Raw genomic sequence first — 20,968 nt, forward strand, 5'->3', positions numbered from 1 at the left:
TTTGTTTTGTTTTCGTTTCCTTAGTCATCAAAGGCAGTCCCATCTCCAAGAGAGTCACGGTTTTGCCAGCAAGAGAGTGCGCACTCATCGATAACGGACTGCCGGCACTTTTCGTGAAATATCGATAGCAAGTAACCGGTTGGGCGGTATATTTAAACGAAAACCAGCCAATTACACAGCAAAGATAAATAAAACACAAAATAGGAAGTTAAATATTTATTTCAAATAATGTAAAAAAAATAGCCTGTGATCAATGCTTACACATGTGTTGTTTTGGTGTGCTGCAACATTTCCAAGCATCAGCAACATGTTGCTGCGCTTGCGTGCAAAAGAGCCGGCATTTCTTAGCCAAACAGAGTGGGGTTCCCATTCTGGCGCCCCAACCAATCTCCGGATCAATTGGTCCGGCCAACATGCAGCCAGGCAGCCAAGGAAAGGCCAAAGCGAAACCAAGCCAAACGTTTTCGCGCGCGCCAACAAGTCGCATGCGTTCTCTGCTCCGCGCCGACGGACAGTTCAAGTTCAAAAACTCAATTTTTCGGATGTACTCGGCGATTTGGCAGCGTTGATGCCAATATCCGGCGATAGCGTCTCAAGTGCTTTGGGGCCTGCTAAAAAAGAATTCAATAAATTCATTCATTTGAATTCTTCCCGTGTGTGTTGTGTTGTGTCTTGGCGGTGTAAACAAAATTTGGCCCAAGTGCGCCGTGTGTGCGTGGCATGTGCTCTGCCCATCCACATCCTGTTTAAGTGGCATCCTAAATGCGATGCGACGACCGGAATCGCTTGAGAGCACGAAAAACACAGTAAACACGGAAAACACTTTAACGCAAATGTAAGCATAAGCATAATAAATAATAACTGCAGATTGATGGAAATGTGTGTACGTATTCCGTATCTGCGGTCTCGGGAAATGGCAAATTAAAAATTGATCGGTTAATCTCGCGTAATCGCCCTTTTCCTGGCTTTTCGACAGCTGACATTCGAGTGTTGCATATGTCGGCTTCATTAACCGGAGGAATTGATGAGAGCTCCATAAATTCTCCCTGTCCGCCTATCGACATTTGAATCCGTAAGGGGGCCGTGAAATACAACGGGTTTCCGGTCCTTGACTCCTCCGAAACTGCAGTTTGCAATCGTAAATAGTGAGTGGGTGCGGGTGCAATAGCTTACATACATATATGCATTTACGTCCAAATCGGCAAAAACGGGCCCCTTTTCCTGGGGTTCTGTTTCTGTTTCCGTTACGCTTTTGTGCTGTTTATTTTGCTTCCGTTTTCCGTTGGCTGGTTACGGCTTGTGCGGCCCCATAAATCCTGAATCTGAATATGGGTTGGATATTTTCAAAACCCGATGCTTGAAACGCACCATAGACATTTCCATTTTTATGCAATTTCTGCCCTTGCAGCGTGATAGACTTCCTGCTGATTGAATTCAATGAATAATTCCTAATAACTACACCATCAATGTAACTATAACTACAAGAGCGTTGCACTTCTAGTCATTCAGAGTGTGGTCATCCATTACACAGAAAGAATATATACATTTTTAGCAAAATATTTTCTTAAAAAAATGGATTTTTATTCAAAAACTTGAAACTTTTTTTCCTCCATTGGATATTTTAATGCCATTTTGTATAAATGATTTTTTGAGTAATGGTTACTTATTGTCACAGTTTCTTGCCCTGCACTATAAACTCTGATTGTTTTTCATTTCAATTTAGGGTGAGCAGACATAAAGGTTACACTCGTAATCAGAATCTTGAGCTCATGTTTTATTCGGGGACTTGGGTAACACCCTTTTCATGCTGCACACTTTGCGCCAAGGCGGAAACTCCCAAGCTAATGAAAAACCAGTGCAAAAACCCCAAAACAAAATAAAGCCAAGGACAGGAACTGGAAAATGCACAAAAACTGGGAAAATTGGCAGAGAAGGAATGGGGTATAGAAATGCAGGCGGAATCCCAAAGTGCATCGGATGCGGTTACCATTTATTAGCCGTTGGCAGCTGGATGAGCTAGATGAGCTGGATGAGCTAACTGCGCGGCTTAAAGGTGCCATTAGCATAGCCTCACGATCGGGAAAACTTCTGGGGCAAAACAAATGGGCAGCTTTTGGGAAATATAGTTTTCCTGCGCACCTACCTAATCGCTGAAATTGTCTATATTTTGGCGCTATATACTATATATATATGTATATTTAAATGGGGCGTGCTCCTGGACACGATCCGTCCATCTATTCAGTCCATTGAGTAAGTTTGTTTACAATTTACCGACGCGACAGCATTAAACAAAAACTATGTAAACAACTGCACGAATATTGTACAGAAACATATGGATGAGATTTCGTGGATGTTATTCCGCTGAATGGATTGATTTAAGGTGCCTACGAATTAAACAATTTCAGCACCTTGCCAAATTTTCGTTGGCAGATCTTACAATAGCAAAACAAAAGGAACACAAATAAATAGCGAAAAGCCGCGTGAAAGCAAATACATTTTACATTCTCGATTTATTGACTGCTTATCTGCGAAAAGTTCAATTAAAGGCCAAGTTTATACATTATTTAGCGGCGCCAAAAGGGAGAAATACTTGTATACAAATGAGAGAGGGAAATTGCTTAGATAAGGATTCTATGCTGCTCTCCAGAAGTCCACCCTATAAACTCGTTTATAGCATGATATTTATGTATTTGGGTTACCTTTGATTTATGCTGGCAACCATTTGATATGCATCTTTTGCGTTTGCTCGTCGCTATTGTTCCTCCCGGAAAACGGCAGAAAACGCAGGAAACCGAGAAAACCGCACCCATATCGAAGTTCCACCCATTTATAGCCCTCCAACTCTGGGTTCGTCTGGGATCTGCTAGGACAAACTAATTTCGCCACGCTAATACATACGAATGACAGTCGTTTAATTTCTATGAGTCATAAATTTTTATAATGCGCATACGCCATGTGTGCGCGTCACAGTCGGAAGTGAACGTAAGGCGGCAAACAATTGCAACTAATTAGGTGGAAATGAAGCCGAATCCACGGGCACACGCTGTTTGCTGTTAATCAAGGGCAGGAACAGCGAAAGGAGGAACTCTCGGCGAACTTAAATTGAAATGTAAGATACATACGGACGGAGTTTTCCTCGCACTTTTGTTTTAGTTGGAAAAGTTCATTCATTCGTTCGTTCGTTTGGCCAAACACAACACGTCGTCAGCTCAAGTGTCTGCATCTGAGCGGTCCAAAATGTCATTTCTGCCCGGAATCTCAACCCTCAAGCCGGAGTCTCGTTGAAGTTTTTGTTTGCCTTGTGGGCGGGGCAGAGATCAGCCCAATACCAAAGCCAATCACCACAAAACAGCCGGGTAATGATGCGGAACTTTTCAAGTGCCTTTGTCTCTCACTTCTGGCCTTTCCCTTCCATTCCTTTCTAGTCCTTACCATTCCTTTCACTTTCATTTCCACTTTCACTCCTGCTTTTTGCCGATGCTTTTGTCCAACGGACTCTGGACATTGACAGTCCTGTTGACGTCCAGATTCAAATCTCTACCAGGAAAAGTTATTAGCAGTGGCAAAGGGCGAGGATGTCTGTGCATCTGCAAATGGCAAATGATATAATTACCCAGGGGAAGTTTTTGTAAAAGACGAATAACTTTTGCTAGATGGCAAACACTGATGAATCGAATTGTAAGGATATTTATACTTACAGCTATTTGTGGCACACCTGTGGATACAAACGCCCACAATTCTGTTCATATTATCAGCTTAAAACACTTTTAGTAGCCATTCCATGCCCAACTTCGTATTACCTCCTTTTTGATTGTTTGCCTTTTTTGCATAAGCTTACAACGAAATGGATTGCAAGTGCATCCCCTTGCCAATCCGAAAAGTGGCTCTCCATTTAGCCAAGTTGGTAGTTGAGGGCCAGAAGAGTACGGACCGATATGCAATTAGCATTATTAGGTTGTGCGTAACACGAAACCGCAATTCCCGCATTGCACAAAGGTTGCATTTAAAATGGCGTTTTCCTATTTCCTATTTCCGACTTTTTGCCCTATTTAGCTCATGGAATTCTATGAGTACATAAGGGTGCAAGTGCATGCATATTTGCACTGCTGCATCATCTCTTTAATTAAGTAACCGAAGGGCGAACCAGACGTTATTAATATTTTACTTACATTTACTATCGCCTGGAGTTGCTCCTGGGAGGACCATTTTTGATAGCGCGCACGCTTGGAATTAATTAATTTTGCTTGGCATTCAATTTGAAAAGTGTGCGATGACTTAACTGGTAGCATTTTGCCCAAATTAATTTATTGCTTTGTATTCTTAGAAAGTTGAATTCTCAATTAGAGGGCTTTGAAATCTGGAGATTATGGTTTGACACAAAAGCCGGAACTAAGCCTTTGAAACGAAGTTTGGGGCTCAGTATAATAAATGAGATTTACATAATTGAAGAATGCTTAAAGTTTAATGAGCTATACAAATATATTTTAAATGTATATCAATAAATATATATACAAATGTATTTAATCAAAGTAATCAGTCATCTGCGCTGATTACATTGTTTTGCCTAAATCTCTTTACTAGAAGTCAGCAAAGCTGAAAGTAAATCGCAGGAGAATGATTAAAATTGCATAAGTAAAACTGAATCTGCCGCATTTTTCACGAGCGAAGGCACGCCCCCATTCGCCATTTATTTTCCACATTTAATGAGCTCGCCGGCGGGAAGTTAGCACCTCATGTAAGCTGTCATGTAATTTAATATGAGGCGCCTACGTCGCTCCTGTCGCCGACGACACCGACACCGATACCAGGACGAAGGACCAAGGACCCTGGTACCAGTATCCCAGCTCCCAGCTCCCAGGATCCCAGCTACCAGCGCCCAGTGCCTGGAAAATGGGCAACACCCAACCAATTAACTGTGGGCCATTGTGCACAAAATGGCCCGTGACGGGGCGAAATGCCGAAAGTCGGGTGGAAAAGTGGGGAAAAGCGGGGAAAAGCGGGAAAACCGGTGGTGTGGGCGGGGGAGACAAATTACAAAATGAAAATGATATATGTGCTGATGCCGGGGGCACGATGGATTGAGGCATAAGTGCGGCGTGTCCGTCAGTCAGTCAAATTTATGTGTCGAGGGGTGTTGACACCCACTCCCCTCCCATCCCATCCCCTCCCCTCCCCCGAAAACCCAGCAGCTGTTGCTGAATAATGAAGCTGCTCTACGCCCATCAAAGAAATGTCAACAAACTACAAAAAAGCCTGGGAAAAACACAAGAAAATTAAGCACTTGGAGGGGGTAGTAATGTTCAATTGTATGCAAAGTGGTTGGCAGTTAGGCGAAAAATAGAATAAAATTTAAATTAATGATAGGCGGAGATGTAAGCAAAAAAATAAATTGTCAGCGTGTGAAAGATTGAACGCAAATCGCGTAAAGACGCCTAAAAGAAGGCTACGAAATAGGGGCATTGCCGATATAATAGTAATGATGAAGGAACAATAAAGCTTTGATCTGTTGGGAGTTTTTACTTTAAAGCATCAGGGGTTTGCTCAGCCAGAAGAAGTACTTTGCACAATATGGCACATTTAAATATAGGTTTCTGATAAAATAGTATAATTTTTGTAGGGTATTTTGCTGTCTTCCACTCAAAGCCTTTGCCATTCCGTTTGGCATTTTAAATTGTCACCCGCAGCTACGAAAAGCTCTGTCCAGTCGACTTTATGTGTGCGACATCCATTACTTAAGTATATAAATCAAGTGTCGGACACTCCATTTATACGTGCGAAGGACTCTTTAGTCCTCAAAAATGAAGAATAATAAAAAAACAAACACAAAATAAGAGATGGGAAAAAAGGAGAGGAGGCGAACAATTGGCTCCTTTTAGCGGGCAATTAGTCCTTTCAAATTGCAGGGCCGAAAAGTTGACTAGAAAATCCAGTGGAAAGTGATTCAGACTAGTGGGAAATGCCAAATAAAATGAAAGGCCAAAACGAGTCTGACACACATAATAATTTAATTAAAAAATTCAACAAATCTGGTGAATGGAAGTCATACTTTTTGAACCAAAAATCAAAGATAAAATGGATTGATTGATCAATTGTGCTGACTGTGGCACATGTAAGATTCACAAGTGCATATATTTACATTTTGATGTACAACATTGTGTACAATTCAAATTAAGCTCAGTGCCGAGCTCTAACTCGTAGTTGGAAATGGGAAATTCAATGGAAATTGTCTGTTTTCGACAAAGTTTTAGTCAGACATACATAGTAATGCACTCTGATTGCGCCAACGAAAAATCTAATTGCGATGTTGCGAACTCAACTGCTTATTACAGATGTGAGGGTATACTTTGTTGGTAATTTAAAGTTTTTTGCCGCACTGATTGGCGGACGTAGCACACCCAATTTTCCGACCCCGTTTTTATTACATTCTTTCAGCAAAAATTCTAACTTTGTTCTCCTGGTTTTTCTATCGCGAATTTCCCTATGACAATCGATTTTCGTGATTGGGGGGCGGGGGAAAATTGTTTCTAGACCGCGGGCAATAGAAATTTCATAAAAATAATGGTTACGCGCGATTACATAAATAATTTATCTAGATAATGACAACGGAAATCCTGGCATCGTTTATGGCTTTATTTTAAACCCACTTCCTTTCCACAGAAAGCGTTAAGTGCGAATTGGTAAAACAATTTTCATAAAGGCGGCTGCTGGGTGGAAGTACATGGCTTTAGTCGAGTGCCTCGACTGTCAGATACCCAATAGTGAGATATAGGGTGTGCCAAGGTAATGAGGATGGTCTAGATCTACTTGACTAGTGATTCTAATCAGGAATATTTTTGCATACTTCTATCGCTTACATGTGTAATCTGCAACGAATCTAATATACCCTTTGACCTTACGAGTAAAGGGTACAAGAACAAGGACTGTGTTCTGTAATGGCTTGTGGGACGCCTATATTTGATTTTTTATCGCCACTTCTTAGCGGATGGTTAATGCTCGAACATGCGGGTATTCGGGTACACTTATATTTCCATAATCCGACTGAAATTATAGTGTGTGCAAAGCCATTTAACTTGGCATTCGGAAACAGCCGCAGGCTTTAATGCTGCAATATCGCAGCATTTTAAAAATAAAACAGCGATAGGTTGAATATCAAAATTCAACGAATTTACTGAGCTATTCATAAGCTTTTACCCGGAATAAATGATTGAACATCGTATTTTCCTTTCATTACATTTGCATAAATAAATAAATATCACGCAACCGAGTATTCAATTACAGGCGGCAAAACAAATGGCCAATCGCAAATCTTTTGGTAAAGCCTGTCTCCCTGTTTCTTTTTTTTTACGCATATTTCATATGAAAAGCGCAAAACAATTTCACCAGCACAACTGAAAAATGGTAAAGAGCTCCTCTTTCTTTATTTTCGTGGCGCAGTGCGAGTGTCCAAAACACCCGTCTTATTTATTCACAACATTCGTGTGCGGCGTTGCGAATTCCAGTGCGCCCTTTGTGCCCAAAAACAATCCCGACTTAACTGCATTTATTATGGGACGCACTAAGTCCAAAAAACCAGGAGATAAGATTCAGCTACTAAATGGTTGGCAACGTGGGCCGACGGACTGTTTGCGTTGTGATAACATGTTTCCAGTGGCCTGGGATGGCACCTATGTTCCTGGTGGCCCCCACTTCCTCCGCATCTCGGGATCTCGGCATTTAAGTGGCGTGTGTCCATAGCTGAACTACTGATAAATTGCATTGATTTATCAAACGCACTCGTGGGCATGTAGCCATAAATGTAACAAGCAGCTATTGGTGGGTGGAGAAGGGTAGCGACTAACGGGTACCCCGGAAAGAGGGTTAAATTTTAAGGTAGAACGAAAAAAGCCTTTAACAAACTGGGAACTGGGAAAACCTCATATATCATATCTGTATCCTTCAAACCATTTAGCATGGAATAAAAAGTTTAAAAGGACACTGGACTTGCTCCAGGATATCACGCAGTACGTCAATACCAAGTCCAGCCAAATTAGCATTGTAAAAGTTTTATGATGGGCTATTTATTGTCGCCCTGTCTTCTTAGTTGGCACCACACTTTGTCAAACCAAATTATCAGTTCACCAAATCGAGGGTCACCCGTTCGCCGGGAGTCCATAAGTAGTTGACATCCAGATGGTCGCCAGATAAGCGGACTTCTGCCGGCCACTGGATGCCATAAATCACGGCACTTCGCTGTGAAGTTGGGCTTTTTGTTTTTGCTGCGGCTGGGGGCGATGGATGGGAATGGATGGGGATGGATGTAAGCCAGTTATTGATATAGGCTAACAGGTTTATTTGCAGCTCTAATGGCAGCGGATCCAAAATACGAGTATATCCATTATCGCTAGAGTGGAGCTGTGAGTATTTATGGCGGCGCATGAAGCGCGATGCGTGGCACTTTAAAGGGCATAATTTATCACTTGGCCTAGTAGTCAGTGTCAAAATTCAATTAGCTAAGTGTTGTGCAAATAAACCTGACCGCAACCCACCACCCACCCACTTGTGTTAACATTCAGTTAACAAATTAATTACGCAGGGCGACAAACAATGAGGACAAACAATGTTGACATTTCAACAGGCTCATTGGGCAGCCAGTTTCGGTTTGGAAATAATTCAGCGATTTGCAGCTTCTGCCCGAAATTTCTTAATTAGTGTGCCTTTGTTCTCTAACTTCATTTACATATTTGGGCATTTGCGAATTTCACCAGCTCAGTTCTTGACCAGTCCCGAGAAGTAGAAGCCATTCAAGGGAGTCAACAATAGAAAATGTAATTCAACTCAAGTTACTCGATGGGCACAAACTTCTCGAAAGTCTAACGAGCTGACGAACTGGTAAATATGAAATGGCCATTGAAAGGAAAAGTTTTGGAAAATCAAAAGAAAAGCTGAAAGGTGTTCCCCAAATTTGAATTCCTTTCATTTGCTAAATGATGAACGAGCAAGGGCTTTCTGCAAATGTAATTAAATTTAAAATATATTTGTTTATGATCTTCTTTGCTGAAAGCTTCGTCTTTCTGGAAATCCCAAATTGATTATCAACAAGTCACATAAACTATAAATTTCTTGTTTAATTGTTTGGCTAGTTTTCATTTGCCATTCATTAGTTTCTTTTTTATTACCCCGTGTAATTAGCTTGTTCGCAATTGGATCACAAACTCATTAAAACCCAATTGTTTTTATGAACTAGCAGCGAGAGCTGCCATCGATGGGATATTACTTTCCAGAAACTAAAAAAAAAACAATACCTTTCAGACTCGAACTAATTGTGGAAAACTCGGTAACTTACTCCTCTTGTTTACCTGAGTTGGCCAGGAAAACTTTAATGGAATAAGCGGAACTTTGGCAGATACGATTTTCAAATGATTGCCGCACAATTTGGCTTAATTAGTCTTAGCTGGAGTTCAATTTACTGCTGTTGCTTGCTATTAAATTGAAGCAGCTGCACTTTCAGATTTTCCAACTAAGTATAAACCTGAGTGGAAAGAAGCCAACACTTGGCAACTTTGCAACTTTGTGGCATCAAAATAACGCCTCACTCGGTTTATGCAAATGGTATTTATGCATTCATACGGATTCGATTTTTAAAGGCATCTGTTTTTACAGTTTCCGCATCAAGTTTTCCATGGCATCCGCCTGATGGCCCCATGCAGCTGAAAGGAGAGTTAAAGATTCCTGCGGATGTTTACCTGCCAGTTCACCTGGCTGCGATGGAGGACCATTCATAATTTTTATGCCATCGGAATGACGGGCAGGGCGAAAGAGGAAACCGAATGCACGGATTTCAATTACGCAGGGCTTTCCCGCTCTCAAGATTTTCCTGCCCCTAACCAAGTCATTGAAGTTTCCTCGGTCGTCGGTTACATTTTATGAGTCACTGTAACTCGATGTGTGTGGCTGTGTGTGGGTGTGTGTGGCTGTTTGTGTGCGGTTAATGGCTGGAAATGTAATGACAGGATATGCATTCCTTGGAGTGTCGAACGGGGGCAGGACATCCAAGACAAGAGCCCCATCAAGTTGATAAGAAATTCCACGCCGATGCCATAAATCTGTTACATAAAGCCCTTGCTCTTGGCCCGATTTTCACTTGCTTCACTTGCCTTTGATGGAAACTTAGCACGTGTTTTGGGTTGAACTTTCGGAAAAGGGAATTCCAAATTAGCCAGCTAAAGGGAAGCATTTAATTAACGAAAGAGGGTGGAGTGCATTTCCCAAATCCTTTCCCTTGGAAATGTGCAAATGCAATTATGCAGTTTGGAGAAGAAATGCACTTCAATCGTAAATGTAAATGGAATACAACACACAATGCCAGAGCAGATTAGATGAAAAGTTCATTGTAATTCAAAGTAAATGAAATTTAAATTTCAAAATCCAGAACAATTGTCATTTTATTGGGCGAAAGAAACAGTAGTTCCATTTAAGCTTAATTTAGCCTTTCGATTTCTGGTTTGCCTTAGAACAATAGAACATTGTTTGCCATAGAAGCAAAACCAATAAATTGATCCCACAGCAAATATATGAAAAGTAAACAAATGCGAATGGATTCAACCGTTTAATAGCATTGAAAATATGCACAACATTTTTGGACTATTGGGCAGCAAGAATTTAATACCGAATAATTGCATTTCATCGGCAAAGCCATTAAAGCAAAACCGAATGCAAATTGAATCAATTTCATGTAACAAATTGTATTGTTTCTCTCTACTTTCAGTTGGACCTGAATTCGATGCAAAAATGCAGCAGGCAACGAGCCATGAAAAAATCAAATTAATCATGTTGGCTTAAACAATTTCCGTTTTGCTGGGCAAGGAAACGCATTAAACGAGGCAAAATCGAGCGGACTCAGTAGATTTTACCCAGATGATAGCCAGCTTGGTGAGCATGGACACGGACTTGGCCATGCCCAGTGGCCTGGACATTTCGGGGGAGTCCCCAACGGCACTGCCCCCCCTGCCGAATGTCACCCAGACCCTGTGGGATCTGGCCATGGTGGCCACCCAGTTCGCCCAGTCCACCCAATCCACCGAGTGGCCCCTGATGGACACCGGCTCCTCCGAGAACTACAGCGAACTGGCGACCACCGAGACACCCTACGTGCCCTACGGCCGGCGACCGGAAACCTACATCGTGCCCATCCTCTTTGCCCTGATCTTCGTGGTCGGCGTCCTGGGCAATGGCACTCTGATTGTGGTCTTCCTCAGTGTGCGACAGATGCGGAATGTTCCAAACACGTGAGTGCCACAGGGAAAAGTTTCCATAACTTTCGAAAAAGCTAGGTTCGGGTTGGGTAGATACCGCCAATGGTGAACTGAAAATTAAATCAGATATTTTTATAAGCTGCTAAGACTAAATATATATACAAAGATGTTTAGGTTGTCATGTAGTTTGAAACATTTTAGCCAGCAATTTGGAAGTACTTCTAACTTGAATAGTTGCAACTACATACTTATAACATGAATAGCAACTTGTGTATCCTTACAGGATATAAACTAGTCGTAACATTAGCTCGACTGCTTGCTTGGAAAATGCCTTTTTGATTTACGGGCAATTTAAATTGAATTTAATTATATGCCACACGCCCGGCAGCGAAGAGTCTGCGCCAAATTATGCATGCAAAAGGCAAATGTCACGAGTTGGCCAAGAACAGTGCCTGAAAATAGTCCTGGCTCAGACAGACGCGTCGGTTAATTAAGTGGCAGGCGGGCAGGCGGCCAGGAAGAGAGTGTCGTGCTGCGATGATAATGGTAATGTCGTTGCCGCCTCCGCATGGAAATCACTTAAAATAAAAGCCGACATACATATATACAAGATATACGTATATACACATATCCAGATCGATTGGCAGCTGTTGATGTTTTCACAGACGACGAGCAGGAAAATGGCATAACTAATTAGTCATGTCGGGGTTGAGTTTGCTACATAGCTATGCATAGACAAGTAGTATACGAGTATGTTGTACTCCAAAGCGGCGTGGTGTGCCATAAATCAAGTTATCCTAGCAGGCTTACGAACGAGATAAATATGATTTTCAGGCAGACAAGAGGAAAAACCCTATGTGACTTACATAAACGAGATGTTGCCTACTTTTTCGGGAAGCCAAAGTAATTCCTTAAGGGCGAACGAAAATGAATTGTACGAGCACTTTGAGACCAAAGGAAGCCAGTTGCTGTATTCAGGCACTTATTGTGACTGCCTTGTTTTCTGCTTTCAGAAATGTTCAAACATTTTTGGGAATTTCAAAGCAAGCTCCATTGAATCGCTTCAGGTCAAGTTTACATTAAAACGCTTAAAGCGATTGTTGTTCCGAACTTACATTGATAAATAAATAAATTCCATTCGCAGCTAATTAGTTATGAAATTAAGTTGCTCGCAAATACCTATGACCTGAGGTGGTTTGATCATTTCCACGATAATTTTGCCAAGTTTTAAAGCAAACAACTCGTGCGGTTCGAGTTTCTAGTGGCAACTTCTTGGCTTTGCGAAGTAGTTTATTAGCGACACGAGTTCATCATTAAAGGCTGCGACCTTGTGGCAAATGGCAGGGCAAATGCCAATTAAAATATTCCACTTTGTTGGCCGAAGCGGTCATTGCGGCCGGAAAAGCACTCGCCACTTGCACTTTAAAGCCGCATTGTTGTGCCACATGGTAGCGACCACTTAAGTTCGCTGGAGGAGGATGTTGAAACATTGCTAGGTGGACTGTGGGATAAATGTGTGAGGTTGCAGGCAACACGATTTTGCATTAAGCTTAACTCACATAAATGTCGCAGACGAAAGCAAATGTCAACTGATCAAATTACGCTGAAATTGCATTTCGCTGCCCCGGTGGTAAATAGGTGAAAGCCAAGTTTGGTGCTTTTAAAGCCAAGTGCCTGGCCAGGCAGGATATCAAAGGACCCTTATCGGCTTTGCTGGGGGCCACAAAAACGTAATTTGGTGTTGCATTTCCGTGGCGTCGGCCAGAGAACGTGGCAAACAAAGTGCCACATGCAGCTTATTTATGGAAAGCGGAGAGGTTGGATAAAGTCGGAATTACTGCATGAGATCACGGACCGAATTGGAAGTGCCACTGAGCACCAGTTGTTCGCTGGCCTCAAGTGTGCGGTGGCAGATGCCAAAACCCAGTTAAAATAAATAGTGAAATTCCCCACTTTGCTTTCTTTTGTCTGCTCGACGACGTATAATTTACATTCCACTTAATATGGCTTATGCTAGATAAATCAATTTTAATGGTCATATTACCCCCAAAGTCAGCAGCTCTGTACAGTTTCCTAAAAAGTTTGGCACACATAAATCAACGTAGTGCCACATTTTTATCACACTGAATTGTGACAAGGGCACGTGCTGCGCCAAAAGATGAGCTAACTCCGCTGCAAAGTCAGCCTGTTTATCTCAAAAAGTTAAGCATAAATCCACAAGCAGTCGATACTGGGGAGCGTCGCAGACGATGAACAGATTGCGGACGAAAATTAACGGCGGATGAACAGTTAATGAACATCAAATGAACGGTAGACGAAGAGTTTATGAACGCTATATAAACAGAAGATGAACAGAAAAGGAACGGTAGATAAACAGCTAATGAACGCTATATGAACATACTGTGATTAGAAAAGGAATAGACGATGAACAGAAAAGTGAACTATAGATGAACACAATTGTTTTTAATAAAGGCAATGCTATAGGTCTGCGTCAAACTCTTAGTTTGAATTCTTAAGTAACATATCTTAACTTCTAATTCTACTTAATGATGGTTTCTTTCAGCTACATTTTATCACTGGCCCTGGCCGATCTGCTGGTTATCATAACCACAGTGCCCCTCGCCTCCACAGTCTACACAGTGGAGTATTGGCCATATGGCAGCTTCCTGTGCAGCCTGTCGGAGTTCATGAAGGATGTGTCCATCGGGGTGTCGGTGTTCACCCTGACTGCGTTATCCGGCGATCGGTACTTTGCCATCGTGGATCCTTTGAGGAAGTTCCACGCTCATGGTGAGTGCAATTTCGCGATTTATGGTACCTTGAGTTGGGGAAAGGGACTTGATTGCATTACTTTTGAATTTTTCAGGCGGTGGTCGTCGGGCCACCAGAATGACCTTGGCCACAGCGGTCTCCATTTGGCTGCTGGCCATTCTCTGCGGTTTGCCAGCTCTACTCGGAAGTAACCTGAAGGTAGCTCTCCCCTCTGGTCCCGAAATACGTTTTTATGTTTTTGTCCTCCCTGCAGCACCTCGGCATAAACGAAAAGTCCATAGTCATCTGCTATCCGTATCCGGAGGAGTGGGGCATCAACTACGCCAAGTCCATGGTCCTGTTGCACTTTCTGGTCTACTACGCCATTCCGCTGGTCATCATCGCCGTCTTCTACGTGCTCATCGCCCTCCATTTGATGTATTCGGCCAGTGTTCCTGGTGAAATTCAGGGAGCTGTGCGTCAGGTGAGTTGAAATTCAATTTATGTATGTATGTTTACCAACCGTTTTGATAAGTACCACCAATTGAAATCAATCATTTAGTCCATACTGAAAAGGTAGAGTGAATTATACAGCTCTCGCCCAACTGCATTCGCAAAAAATGTGTGCAAAAACTTTTTCCATTCAGTTGGGTAGCATCAAATATTCATACTAACTGGACGGGCGCTCTGAAATTCAAAGGAATAAATTGACGAACTTTTTAGTGGTTACCGAGCACGTGATCCTTTCAATAACTTCCTTATTTATTCGTGTGTATTTTAATAATTTTCATTTTCTTAAAGCTTGTTCTTTTTCGTTTAAGAAGCTTGAATATTTTCGCTCTTTGCAATTGATTTTTTGCTTTTATTATTTAGTTCTACAGCATTCATGAACCATGCCATTCAAAAAGAAAAGTCAATTGCATGGTGCCTGAACTGAAATGTTTAAACACCTGAAAATGCTTACAAAAAGTATTTATGCAAACTTTTAATTTCTTTAGGTCGCTCGAACTTTTTCGTCTTTTGTTTGTAGATAAACTTTGCTTAAGCTTCCTTTCATCAATTGTCAATGATTTTGTGCTTTGTTTCAAAAAGTTCTCCATTTTATTAGAAGAAAACAATCTTTTAAATTGTAAATGTCTTATTCCTTACTCGTTGATTAGAGGGTATATTAGGTTTTCAGATCAGAATGTAACATGTTACCTTTTCTGTTTAGATTTTTTGCAGTGAACCACTTGTGTTGCTCACTGTTTTCGGAAATCAAAAAGTTAGTTTACAATATTGAAGAGCTGTTTGTTGCCACAACTCTTTTAAGCGGATTATATTATATTTGTAAAAACCGCGGCCCTTCTTCTTATTAACCCGATTCTAGAGTAACCCATGTTGATGTTTGTGTTTCATTTTTTTCCAGGTTCGAGCCCGTCGCAAAGTGGCTGTTACTGTGCTGGCCTTCGTTGTCATCTTTGGAATTTGCTTTCTGCCCTACCACGTCTTCTTCCTCTGGTTCTACTTCTGGTGAGTTTGAGTGCTCTGGTCCACTGATTTGGATCCACCTCCCTGGAGGGGGTGCTAAACTGGGTATGCTCGTGAATGAATGGATGGAAAGTCAATTTGTCAAGCGGATAAAAGGGAACCTGCCAGCAGGCAGCAGCCAAGGATATATGCTATATATGCTATGTGTTCACAAAGGGTCCTGCATATCCTGCGTATGAGTAATGCTGTTGCCATTTGTCCGACACTTGTTCGCCTGGGATGCCGGACAATCAATTTCCCCCCGATATCTCCATTATGGGTGAATCCAGTTGTTTGTTTGTGTTTTTTTTTGCAAGGGGTACTCGGAAGTTCATAGGGTATATGAAACGCTTCGACCCGACTTTAAATAATTATATCCCATTAAATTTCTCATCATGCATCATTCATATCTATAAAGTAATACATGCCTATCTATGCCTATCTATCTATACTTATTAACAAATTCCATTTATATCATTTAAATACTTTTACTGGGTATCTGATAGGCGTTCTCTGACTCTTGCAGGCCCACCGCCCAGGATGATTACAATGCCTTCTGGCATGTGCTGCGCATCGTCGCCTACTGCATGTCCTTTGCCAACAGCTGTGCGAATCCTGTGGCCCTGTACTTCGTGAGCGGCGCCTTTCGCAAGCATTTCAATAGGTATTTGTTCGTTTACATCAATCCACCAGCCGCATAACCGCGCTACAGCATGACCAATCGGTACTCGCTAGTCGGCACTCGACTGTCGCTAGCAAATCAATAAACAAACTGTAGCCCCCGTAACTGTAAGCGTAAGCCAACTCAACTTGTATCACCCCTTCTATTCTATACAAAACTCTTAACTTTCCAATAACAAAAGAGCAAAGAAAATTCGAAAAACATTTGAGCAAACATGCGTGACTTGAAAGTTCTCTACGATTTCAACCACAACTTTAAGCACTTAGCATTTGGTAGTTTGCCGGTCATCCTTTAGGAGTTCAATTCATTTATTTATTTTATCTATTCAAAAGCTATGGGAGTTTTCCGTGATTTTGTACAATTATGCTATTTTTATTTAATTAAGACTCTATTTGAGAGCTCTGCTGATGACATGATAAAACGAGGTGGAATAATTGATGGATGACAAAATAAAAAGCATATAAATGTTCTGAGTTTTGGCAAACCATATGCTGTAACCACCCACTTCATTTTTATTTCATCAATTTTCTAATATTTTCCTCAAATTGCGTTTAAGTATATGTATGTTCATTCAATGACCAATGGCCACACTTCCACTTCGATATCAATTTATGCTCTCAAATTGCCATTCGAAATTGTTTGATGCTTTCTCGTTTGCTCACAAAAGTGCATGCACTGGAAACAAAATGATGAAGTTAGCTAGAAATTTTGTTACTATTTTTGATGATCAAATATTTTGATTTCTGAGGAAATACTACAAAATGCTCGTATTTTAATTTATTAATTATAATTTGAAAATTAGTTAATCCTGTTAAAAGCTTAAACTATATTTTAACTATATTTATTCAGATTTATTTAAAATATCTCAGATTTTCACAGTTATGTTGTTGTGCTAATATGTTCTTATATCAACTCAAGATCGACGAAAAACAGAATGTTTTGCAAAGCTCTTGCCACATAAATTTGATTTCAAGTAGACTCCATGCCAATTTTGCTCTGTGTAAACACACAAGACCACCCCACACACAGCGCCCCATGTGCGGGAGTTTAATAAAATATTTTAGCTTGACCCGCGAATCCGGAACCATTGTTCCGACCACTGCACTCTTCTCCGCCAGATATCTCTTCTGCCGCGGAGCAAGTGGACGGCGCAAGAAGCGCGGCCAGCACGACACCTTCTGCATGCACCGGGACACCTCGCTGACCAGCACGGCCTCCAAGCGCTTCCAGTCGCGCCACTCCTGCTACCAGAGCACCATCCGCAGGTGAGTCCACCTATCTGGCCAATCTGCTTTGGACTGTTCCATGTACACATCATTTATCGAACCACACAATGGACAGCTGTCGCCTGCAGGAGACCACGATTACCACCCTGCCCAATGGAGGCAATCAGCACGGAGCCCCCATTTCAGCCGTGGAATTGGCCATGCCCGTGCTCCAAGCACCAGGTCACAATGAAGCAGCCGCACCGCCGTCCTACGGGTTTTTGCCGCTTAACGAGATTGGCCCGCAGACCAGGTCGAGTCCAGCCAAGTACCAGGAATCGCTGATGAACTGAATCCGGGCGAGAAATCGTGGATGATTGGATTCACACGGAGTTTACAGGAATTCGGGCAGCCGTTTGCCCATGTATCCAAAGCACTCTATCGAAATCAAAAGTGAATGTATTTAAAAGCTAAAGATTTCTAAACTGCAACTTCAAATGATTTGAAATTCATTTGCAACTACTCTTTAATTTTGATGACTGTAAATGGGATAAGAAATGGCTTAGATAAAGTGAAAAACTAACTTGGTTTTGCAGCTTAGTATTTCTGAAGCATATTATTAATTGAATTACTTTCTTATTTGTGACACTATACTAAACATGAATTCGAATGTAAAAACAAAGACCAGTTGAAAATGGCGTTAGCTAAACTTTGGCAAGGAATCAAAGTAACACAAATGTTATTTAGTGTAAATATACAAATACCAAAGAATTTTGATGTCTTTTTCCGTGTCAAAACTATGAAAATTAATCCTATAGGTAAACTAAAGTATTGCAGCCGTGGCGCGGCTTTAAGCTAAACATATTTTACGTATAAATTATATTAGTTGGCTAAGAAGGCGAAAACTTGTTGTGTGCTCTCAAATAGACCAAAAGAAACTTTGTAAATACATTTTTATGTGCCAGCATATAGTTGAAAATAAATGTAAATTGTGCGTTTAAAACTTTGTCTCCATCTGTCTGCTGGTCGCGAAAAACTCACCGAAAATCCTAAATATTCATGAAAGTTTATGCGAAATTAAATTACCGAGGCAACTTTAAGGAGCACTAAAGGAAAACTTTGCCCACCACAACACGAGCAGGAAAATAGGCCGGTCGCGACCTGAGAAAAGGAAAAGCCAAAGGGATTGCGATGGGGAAAACTGCCTGCGGTTTTAGGGCATTTTTGAAAGATTAATTGGTTTGGCTGCAGGCACAAAGAGGTGAAATCGGAGTCACAACTTAATCTCATTCACTTCAAACAAATCGCTTACATCTTTTTTTTTTATGGTCGTGTGCTTTTGTAAAGTCATGGAACAGTTTTAAACGGCTATTGGGGATTTCACTGCGGAAACTCTTTGAAATATTTCAGGCTTCTAGATTGATTCTAAATCGAGATACAAAGCGTGACATGTGATATGTTGCTTTGGGACCTTTTTTTCTGTTGAACTGATGGATTTATTTCTAGCTTTTTTTGCTTGCAACATAAAGGTTTCATACGAAAAACGGGTAGTTCCCTAAAAGTAAGCTGTGTGACCGCTTAAAGATCGACTAATGATGCCTAATGACAGCAAATAATTGGCAAAGTCAGAAGAAGCTTGGCACTTAATAAGAATATTTGTAAATGTCAAAATAACTATCAACTTTAATTGCTTTTGCTTGCAACATTGGGGCCACACATCAACCCTTTGAGCAGCGTTTGAAATTTTGAAGTCATAAACTTATAATCGAAACTTGTGTCTGGCGATGATTTCTGTTAGGTTTAAACGAAAGTGAAGCGAACTTCGTTGTTCCGGCCACAAAAGGCGACATTAACTTTTCCTCTCGTTTCCAGAATCAATTTCCGGCCATTTCGAGGATGATTTTGTGGGCGTAAGTGTCGTTGAAATGTGCCATTACGTCAATCAGCTTAAATCGGACGCACATTTGGGCCATTATTTACTGAAATGCCTTTGCTTTTCTGCGTTTCTGCTGCTCTGCCTTTTTGCCTATTGGGATTTGCCACAGTTTCGACAGATACAGAAATTAAATTAACTCATGAAAATGTCGAGCGCGTCGGCCGTGCGTTGATCTGCTGCCAGCTACGTGCCATGGATTTCGCCATCTCGCATCCTGCGACTCCTTTTGCATGTCCTGGCGACAGACTCGCTTATCTTGGGCCTGGCAACCCGCGATTTGTCAGCTGTATTCCTTTTTCGCCACACTCCTGCACTCCGCTATTTACTCGGCCATCTCTCCGCTACTCATTTTTAATAAACCAGCTTCGGGTGCTCGCTCATTGCGGCATTTCAGCGACCACGTCAAGTTGTCATCCAGCCAAGTCGAGTGCTTATCCCGGCTTTATTAACTGTCCAAAGTGTTGGTCCTCCTCCTCCTGCTCCTCCTCCACCTCCTCCTTTTCCTACTTTGCGGTGAGTCCTTTTCTGGGCATCTTGACTGCGTCATGATTGTCTGTGTATTCTAGTCTTCTTTTCAGGTTTCAGATATCAAGCTATTTTTGCTCATTTTTCGGATGATTATTTTTGTTATTTTTAAATTTGGTCTGGCGGAAATTTAATTCTGCTTATGTTTGAACTGTAAATGTTGTACTATCACATCGATTTGTACTCATTATTTCATCTTTAAAAACATTGAATATATAACATATTTAGAGGTTTTTACTCAATGAGTTACCCAACTTTTGCTTCTAATTTAACTCTGTATACTTCGCAAAACGGTTTTATCGGCCAAGCCATTTAAATAAATTATAGCTTATAAATTAATTTCCACTCTATCGATGTATGTATGTATATAATGCACTGGCTTAAACAAATATTGCATTTTTCTGTACTGCATTTATGCTGCAATGATGCAATTTTTGCGGCTTCGATAAATGACAGCTTAAATACTTTGCGCAGCGGCATTTGATATTGATTATAAAATAAATCGCATATGCGTACTTATTTTCAATTAATTAAGTTAACATTCCAAGCCTTAAAAGCGTTTTTTATTAGGGATAAGCCACAAATTATTTAATTATTGGCGCACTTTATATTTCACGATGTTTACGGAACGTGTTTCCCCCATAATATATTTACTTTTATCCCAATTTCTCGCAGTTCAGCGACTTAATTTTATTGTTTCTGGGACAGACTTTATTCAGCCAATTAAATAGCCATACCCGAGTGTGTTTAATTCAACAGCTCGCGACTAAATGGCCATTAATATTAATTTAAGTTCGAGCAGCGCCAAGTTGCTTGACACTTCAAAACCACACAAACAAAGCCCCCCATTCATAATGAGGAACTCAAGAACTCGAGAACTCCCCACATGAATAAAAACAAACCCAAAGACAAACACGGCAATGGCAATGGCAATAACAATAATAATGGCAGGACCTTAATAAGATATATGGGTGGGTGGATTTAGGGGGCTGGATGGTTGGAGGGGAAAATGGAGAAACATTGGCGTGGTAAATAAATAAAACGATTTCAGGCGCTCAGGTCGCATATGTAAACACAAAGTCCTCGAGGTGCAAAGCAGAGCGTCTTAACGGCATGCCTTGTGTGAAAA

The 20,968-nt window shown here is 41.2% G+C and overlaps 1 protein-coding gene across 1 annotated transcript; it reads left to right on the top strand.

The window, feature by feature from the left end:
- The first annotated feature begins 293 nt into the window (after positions 1-293).
- LOC122613331 (neuropeptide CCHamide-1 receptor) lies at positions 294-18,245 on the top strand. Its single transcript, XM_043787458.1, has 9 exons — positions 294-835; positions 10,745-11,264; positions 13,795-14,021; positions 14,098-14,201; positions 14,257-14,466; positions 15,391-15,494; positions 16,018-16,155; positions 17,292-17,438; positions 17,515-18,245. Exons 2-9 carry the CDS (start codon positions 10,894-10,896, stop codon positions 17,729-17,731), a joined length of 1,518 nt encoding a protein of 505 aa, XP_043643393.1. The 5' UTR covers positions 294-835; positions 10,745-10,893; the 3' UTR covers positions 17,732-18,245.
- The last annotated feature ends 2,723 nt before the right edge of the window (positions 18,246-20,968 follow it).

This window comes from Drosophila teissieri, chromosome 2R (genome assembly GCF_016746235.2).
Source record: "Drosophila teissieri strain GT53w chromosome 2R, Prin_Dtei_1.1, whole genome shotgun sequence".
Lineage (NCBI taxonomy): Eukaryota > Metazoa > Arthropoda > Insecta > Diptera > Drosophilidae > Drosophila > Drosophila teissieri.

What these genes read in the sequence shown, in the direction of transcription:
- LOC122613331 (XM_043787458.1), top strand. Translation starts at nt 10,894, where the DNA reads ATGATAGCCAGCTTGGTGAGCATGGACACGGACTTGGCCATGCCCAGT. An exon ending in TACTCGGAAGTAACCTGAAG is followed by an intron (nt 14,202 to 14,256) that starts GTAGCTCTCCCC and finishes TCCTCCCTGCAG; the next exon opens with CACCTCGGCATAAACGAAAA. An exon ending in TTTCGCAAGCATTTCAATAG is followed by an intron (nt 16,156 to 17,291) that starts GTATTTGTTCGT and finishes CTTCTCCGCCAG; the next exon opens with ATATCTCTTCTGCCGCGGAG.